Source organism: Anguilla rostrata, chromosome 17, assembly GCF_018555375.3.
Source record: "Anguilla rostrata isolate EN2019 chromosome 17, ASM1855537v3, whole genome shotgun sequence".
Taxonomy (NCBI): domain Eukaryota; kingdom Metazoa; phylum Chordata; class Actinopteri; order Anguilliformes; family Anguillidae; genus Anguilla; species Anguilla rostrata.
In genome coordinates this window covers 24,546,405-24,554,252 of record NC_057949.1, presented here as the reverse complement: position 1 = coordinate 24,554,252, position 7,848 = coordinate 24,546,405, and the positions used below count along the sequence as shown (strand labels likewise).

The 7,848-nt window shown below is 53.2% G+C and overlaps 1 protein-coding gene across 1 annotated transcript in view; it reads right to left on the bottom strand.

Annotated features, from left to right (window-relative positions):
- Positions 1-1,017: 1,017 nt before the first annotated feature.
- The window catches only part of adgrl1a (adhesion G protein-coupled receptor L1a), a 108,580-nt gene continuing 101,749 nt past the window's right edge, over positions 1,018-7,848 (bottom strand). Inside the window, exons 24-25 of the mRNA XM_064316285.1 lie at positions 4,782-4,799; positions 1,018-4,408 (exon numbers count right to left, since the gene is read on the bottom strand). Of these exons, the coding sequence (XP_064172355.1) occupies positions 3,513-4,408; positions 4,782-4,799 (914 nt within the window). The 3' untranslated portion in view covers positions 1,018-3,512. The remainder of the gene's footprint in view (positions 4,409-4,781; positions 4,800-7,848) is intronic.

Sequence of the window (7,848 nt, the reverse complement as noted above, 5' to 3'; positions counted from 1 at the left end):
AAGGAAAGAGGTATAATGAGCCAGCCTGGTTCCAGCTCTACAGTGGGAAAGGGCTATAATGAGCCAGCCTGGTTCAGCTCTACAGTGGGAAAGGGCTATAATGAGCCAGCCTGGTTCCAGCTCTACAGTGGGAAAGGGCTATAATGAGCCAGCCTGGTTCAGCTCTACAGTGGGAAAGGGCTATAATGAGCCAGCCTGGTTCCAGCTCTACAGTGGGAAAGGGCTATAATGAGCCAGCCTGGGTCCAGCTCTACAGTGGGAAAGGGCTATAGTGAGCCAGCCTGGTTCCAGCTCTACAGTGGGAAAGAGCTATAATGAGCCAGCCTGGTTCAGCTCTACAGTGGGAAAGGGCTATAATGAGCCAGCCTGGGTCCAGCTCTACAGTGGGAAAAGGCTATAATAAACCATGTTCCAGTTCTACAGTGGGAAGGGGTATACCAGGGGTGCACAACTAGGGCCAATCCATTTCAGTATTTTGTGCCAACATTTATTAAATTAGCCCAATCATATCTTGATAGCTTGACGTGTGTATAAGCACCAGCTACAGCCGAGGCGTACTGCATGTGTATCCTAGAGCTTTCACTGTGCTCAAGTACAGGAATGAAGTAGTGTCTAAATCTGTGGTAATATATAGATATACTAGATCCATGGTAATCAGTTGGAACAAAAACCAGCGCGCAGATCGGCCCTCCAGGACCGGAGTTGTGCCCCCCTGTGGTACACTGAGCCAGCTGAACTGAGCTACAGAGTGGGAAAGAGGTAGGATCTCTCTCAACATGTCAGCTCATCTCACGGGTAAAGCTATCCCAAAAACCCGTCACCTCCAGGAAAGGCTAATGAAAAGCCATTACGCACGCCCACGAGAACAAGAATCGGCCAGAATTTGGCCGCCCCCCCCGGACGTGTGAGAAGACCCCCAACGAACTGGGGGGGCCATACCCAGCAGCTTGACCCAGGCAGCCACAGAAACACACGGCTCGACAAAGCAAACGTCAATAAATGAACACATCACCCGTATAAATATTTGAATTATTTATTTGAATAAATAAATGAGTAAACAGACAGTGATAAAAACGGACTCTGGCGTGTTCTCCCACACAGTTAAAATAAGGACCAGTTTCGGGGGGTGGTGGGGGGTGGGGGGGATGAGTTCTCCCCCATATCTGCTGTCAGTCCATGTGTTTTTTTTTTGTTGTTTTTTTTTTTTTAAATCTAAAGTCGTTTGCATAACGAGGGCCCCCCTAAAGGAGTCGGGGTTTCAGTATTGTGTCTGTTGCTCTTGCACTCAAACTTCATTCGTCCATTTTGTTGTCAATCAAATATAAATCGCGGAACAGAACGGTCTCCCGTTCGCTTTTTTTTTTCTTCTTTTTTTTTTTCCCTGTGAGGAAACTGAACACAAAATGTCCGCCCCGCGTCAATGAGCTGAAAGCTGCAGATCCAGCTCCCTCACATAGATATAGAACTACTAGATTGGATGCGGCGCTCTGCGAGTTGTGCGCTGGCCTCAACCGGTTCAATGCGGTGTTCTGCAGGAGCAGACACAGTGAAGAGCCACCTGACTCTGACACAGCAGCATCTACCACAGATTTACATTTGAAACGTGAAATGAACAAAGACTCATTGATGAATGGTTTCTGTCCAATATGGCCACCACTGACTCACATCCATTTAAACGTTACACTCTACGGGCTTAGCCAATCTATTAATTTTATATCTGCGGTTTCCCTCCTCCCAACAAACACAAACTCCCTCCCAACATGGCTGCCGTCCCTCTACTCGCAATGCTTCCCTGTGGCAGCTCGAAGTCCCCTATGTACCCATCCCTCTACCCTTCCTGCTGGGAATGTCAGAGGTCAAACATTAACAACATGTAATGGATTATATTACATAAAAATTGTGCCAGGAAGATTTTTTTGTTATTTTTATTTTGTATGCAAAATCTTTCTTGCCTTTTCGTTCTCTTTCACTCTCTCTTTACCCAGTGGAGAGAGGTCACAGCAAAGTAAGAGAGAGAGATAGAGAGAGTGTGAGAGAAAGAGCGAGGTGAACCAAAGCAGAGAGAAAACTGGAATGAAGAAAAGAGAGGCAGAGAATTATCGATAGAGATGAGCAGATCAGAGGAGGGAAAAAAATAGAAGGAAAGAGGAGAGAGACAGAGAGAGACCTAGAAGGAAGGAGAGAGTGAGAGAGTGTATATCATTCAGTTCACAAACTCCTGTACATTTTCTTCTTTTGAAGGTTTGTTGCGATACAAGAAATTATTTTTCATATCTTTGTTTCTTTTTTGTTGCTTTTGTTTTTTTCATTTGGTTCCTATTTACAAGGTAGAAGTAGAATAATAGCTGGAATAGTAAGTTGCAACAGTTAGAATCCTTGTTGCCATGACAACACACAGGCGACTGGTGTCCAGGTTCACTTGGAAATGTCCAGAGAGAGGCGGAGGAGGGGGGTGGGGGGGTGGGGGGAAACGCGGTGATGGCAGCCAGGTTTCCAGTACCTCATTGTCCTCAGAAAGTTCACGGAACGGGGCAGGGGGGGGGCGGGCAGTTTCTCTGCTCAAACACGTGTCCTGAGCAGGACACAGTCATTCCCACCTCCCCTCCCTCCCTCCCCAGAGTGGTTCACTCCAGGCCCCACCCCCTGACCCTTCACCTCTGACCTCCCTCCGTACCCCGGCGGGGTCGCCGTGGAGGCGGGACCCTCAGTGTTCTGTACATGAAAGCGGGCTTCGGAAAAAAAGGACCCCGCTGCCCCGTCCCCATGCCGACAGGCACGTCGAGTCCTTCCCGTGTTTCGTCTGCTCGCGTGTGTTTTTTCGCGGCGCGTGTGTCGCGATGTTTGTCTGGTTCTGATATGGAACACGTTTTGTCTGGTCTCTCCCATGGCCGTCCCTGTGGGTCCTTGCGCTGGACTGAGCAGGATTTTCTTTTTGGCAAAACTGTCGAGCTGATGAGAGGTGGGAGGGGGCAGGGCGGGGCGGGGCGGGGCAGGGCGGGGCGGGGCGGGCGGGGCGGGGGGGCAGGGGGAGCTGTCCTACCATAAACCAGCACGCCTCTGTCGACCTCGGAACAACACGCAAGGAGGAATGGAACACAGAAAGAAAATAAAAGAGGGATGAACTGTGAGTGAGGCTGAATGGAAGAATCGGGACGAGTGGAGGAGGAGAAGGTAAATAAAATGAGTGGAGGAGGGAGGGTGTGTGTGTGTAGGGGGGGGGCAGGGAGAGGCAGGCTGGAACAGGAAGAGATGGGTGCAGGAGAAATACCCGTTCAGTGATGGAGAAATACAGAGTAATCTGCTACCATGGAGACGGAGAAAAAGAACATTCTGAGCAACTGCCGGTCAGTTCGCCCCTCTTTCAGATAAAAACCAGACACAAAAACAAAATCGAAGGGGGAAGAGTAAGGACGAGGGAGGGTGGGGTGGGATATGGGGGGGGGGGGGTGTGCTGGCCGAACACGAGGTCATCCTCACCCTAAGCCTTGTCGCCATGGTCACCAGCGTCCTAGTCACAGGCTGGTGACCAGCTGCATCTGTCCATCTCCCTCGTTGAGCGGCGGCTCGGCCCCGCCCTGGCCCAGGTAGCCCTCGCCGCTGGGACGCCTGGCGGGGGCCTGGTAGAAGGTCTGCATGGGGGCGCCGCGGGAGCCCAGCGCGGGACGGCCCGAGCTGTAGTACAGCTCCTCGGGGGGCTGGGCGGAGCGGGGCACCACCTCCAGGGGCTCGGGGCTGCTGTCGGGGTACGGCGAGTCCCGCAGGTTGGTCACGCTGGTGTAGAGGGAGTCGCGCGCGGGCGAGCCGGAGCCCCCGCCCCCGGCGCCGCCCCCGGCCCCGCCCCCGGCCTCCAGGCTCTCGGTGAGGTCGGGGGTGTAGCTCTCGGACTCGTCGGGGTCGCTGTGGTACAGGACGGACTGCGCGCGCTGCAGCAGGAGCGGCTGCTCCAGGGCCTTGTACAGCATCTCCACGTCCTGCCCCGCGGGGCGGGGCTCGCCCGCCAGGAAATCCTCGTCCTCGTCCGCGCCCGGGTCGCCCCCGCCCCGCAGCCCGGCCGCCGCGGCCCGGCCCCGCCTCGCCAGGCTGCCCGCCCGCTCGGCTCCGCCCCCGGGCCCGCCCCCGCCCCCGCCCCCGCGCAGGTTGTTGTGCACCAGCTCGGAGATGATCATCTTCTCGAAGGCCGCCGCGTCCGAGAGGTTCCGCCGGACCCCGCCCCCGCCCAGGGTCTCCGCCCCCCGGGGGTTCAGCAGGGGAGGGGGGCTGTCCGTTCCCCCGACTCCGCCCCCGAGGAAGTCGCAGGCCCCGCCCACGGTGCCGCCCACACTGCGCAGGGAGTAGCTGTTGTTGAAGTTTCCGTTCAGGGGGAGGGTCTCCATCCCACACGCGTCCCTGGCCTTAGAGAGAGTGCTCTCTACGGAGAGAGAGAGACAGAGAGAGAGGAGAGGAGGAAGAGGGAGAGGGGGAGGAGAGAGAGAGCGAGGGAGGAGAGAGGGAGGGAGGGAGAAAGAGAGGAGAGGGAGAGAGGAGGAGAGGAGAGGGGAGAGGGGAGAGAGAGAGAGAGGAGGAGAGAGAGAGAGAGGGAGAGAGAGAGGAAGAGAGGGAGAGAGAGAGAGAGAGAGAGGGAGAGGGAGAGGGGGAGAGGGAGAGAAGGAGAGAGAGAGAGAGAGAGAGAAACACAAAAACAGGGAGACAGAAAGGCCTATTACGTTTCGCTCCAGTGCCATGCACATTGAAATTGAGATGGAGGGATGAAGCAGGAAAGAGAGGAAAGGAGGCAGACGTACTTGGGTCTCGGAAGGTCCCTGCAGGCCCACGGAAACCGGCGCGGCGAAGGAAGGAAAGAGAAACGGAGATAAGAGAGCGCGAACGACTCTGTTTTCCATCTATCCCTCCGTCCCTACACGCCCCCCGAACACACGCAAACACACTCACACACACACACACACACACACACACACACACACAAACACACACACACACACACACACACACACACACACACACACACACACACACACACACACACACAAACACACTCACACACACACACACTTTCCTAAGTCCTTCAGTTAGGGTTTTGTTCTTCTGATGTAAAGGAGGTAAATGAAGTGACAAAAATACATTTTTCATCTGTGGATTAACCGAAGTCCCGAACATGACAACCCACACAGCTTCACTCTCACGCTGATATTTATTTTAACAACATCTTATGATATACTTTCATCGTTTAACAGTTTATTTATCCAGTCAACGATCGCAAGAGAGCCTTTTTTGGTCATGTTGGGACTGACTGCTGCTACACTAAGACGCTGTTTTCATCCGTGGTGTCGTCTCCCTTTTCAGCGATTGGGGAAGGGGTAGTGGGGTGGGGTGGGGGGATGGGTGGGGGGTGGGTGGGTGGGGGAGGGGGTGAGGTGGTGGTGGGATGGGGTGGTGGGGGTGGGGAGGGTGGGAGTGGTGGGGGGTGTGGGGGTGGAGGTGGGATGGGTGGTGGGGTGGGGGGGTGGGGTGGGGGGGGTGGGGGGAGGGGGGGGTGAGGGGGTGCGGGTGGGGGTTCATTTGAAGCGTGGTAAGTGAGAGCAGCCGCTCTGTTCGGCTGGTAAATCGTGTTGCAGGGAAAACGAAAACCAACCATGACTTACACTGTTGCCTGGGAAACGGCTGCACTTGGAGAAGCAGGGCGCTTTACCTACAGCGAACAGCATCGCTAGCCCTGTGTGAAGTGATGATGTCACCTGCCCTGACACTCGCCCTACAGACTGCAGCACTGACGCACTGCCACAAACCTCACAGCTAGCAGTGTGAATACAAACACTAAAACTAGCAGCACTGACACACACACACACACAACTACCAGCATTTTACGCATGCCCTACAGTTAGCAGCACTGACACACACCCCACAGCAAGCAGCACTGACACAAACCCTACAGCTACTGTAACAACACTGACACATACTGTACCCTACAGATAGCAGCACTGACACATACTGTACCTTACAGCTATCAGCACTGACACACACTCTACAGCTAGCAGCACTGACACATACTGTACCTTACAGCTATCAGCACTGACACACACTCTACAGCTAGTAGCACTGACACACACTCTACAGCTAGCAGCACTGACACATACTGTACCTTACAGCTAGCAGCACTGATGCACACCTTCCGGCTAGCAGCACTGACACACATTCTACATGCAGGAAATCTGCTGCCATTTCCACAATGACGCTCCGTAGATGGAAAAGCACACGTCCTCGCCTCCAGGACGCACAGCTCATTAGTGCACATTCAGGGTGTGGTTTGAGCCTCGCAGAGAGACTCAAATCTCCCGCCCCGTCATCTGATTGGCTGTATGTCACTAGCAGCTTAAGAAAATGGAGGACCACGGCATTTTCTCCGGTCCTGTTCATGTGTTGAATCAGTGTTCAGGTACTGGAATCAATTGGAAACTAAACATTTCGACGTTCAGCATTAGAGCTTCGGTGTTCAGGCGGCAGTGCTAGGCGATCGGCGTTAAGGACGAGACCGTCGCAGACAAACGAAGCGCAAAACGTTCGCCGAACGACGTTGTGAAGCGACCTCTCCGGCGAAAGACGTATGAGTGTAACTCCTGCCAGAGGAAGACAGATCTTCACATCTCTCCAGCGAATAAAAAATGAGACTTTGAAGAGGAAAATGAGGGGGGGAAATGTGATTAAAGTGCGGTGAATGCCAGGCCCTGAAGGTTTGCCGCAAAGCTAGTTTGAACATCGCTCACACAGGCATGCGCCCACACAGCCGGTCAGATTCGTGTTTTTATGTGAGCGGGAAAAAAAAAATAAAATAAAATAAAACAAAATAAATTTCCTCAGATGGTATTGAAACCATCTGAGGAAAGTGCGCGGCTAAAAACTGACCTTTTGAAAGCAGCTTTAAACCAGCTGAATTGCAATGCTGAATTCCAAAGCCGATAGATTACATTTCAAAAAGGAGGCAACACAAAAAAAAAGAAAAAGGTCTCACCGCAGCAAACAGAAAAGGTTAGTGCTGCTCGTTGCCATTACAGCAGAAAGGCGATATTTCTAATGACAAACAAATATTGAAGCGAATTTGCACAAGGCATTTCATGGATCAGGGGGTGACGCATCGGCCAATCGGAACGCATCAGCTCCCCACACATCAACTGAGGACAAGACCGCAGAAACCTTCCCCGAGACCCGATTTTGTGGTAGGAGCTCCACTCTTTATTTCACTCAAAGAGTGAGATAATTCCAACGCCCCCCACCCCCCCACCTCACCCCATCCCACCCCCTCCCCAGACTGCCGCAATCCCTCCAAAAACCAAATGGAAATACGTATTTCTGAAATTTTACCACGGTCGCCAAACGAAGATTGTAAATACCGAATGCTATATCCCCCCCCCCCCAAATTTTTTTTTTTAAAACTGTATAACAGTGCGCATTTTCCTGGGTTGTTTTTAGCGCTGTGTACATGATAAAAACTCGGAGGACGGAGCTCAGACTACGGCGGCTACAGTGAGACAAAGGGCTCGGGGAAAAATCAGGCCTATTTTTAGCGGAGAGGAGCGACAGCGGCAGCCTTCGAAACCTGGGAGCGTGTGCGCAGAATGCGAATGTCGTTCCCCCCCCCCCCGCCCCGCACGCTCATTACCGCACGCCCCGACCCCTCACCACTTCGGCTGTTTTATGTTAATGACTCGATTTAATCGAAAAGCAATTTCTGCGGCGCTGGGCCTCAATCCGAAAAACATTTTGGGGGGAATTTCTCGGAGTAAGCGGTCGCATCAAGTGGCACTCGAGATCACTCAGCCCTGACTGGGGCAAAACACGCAAGTTTGTTAAAAAGAC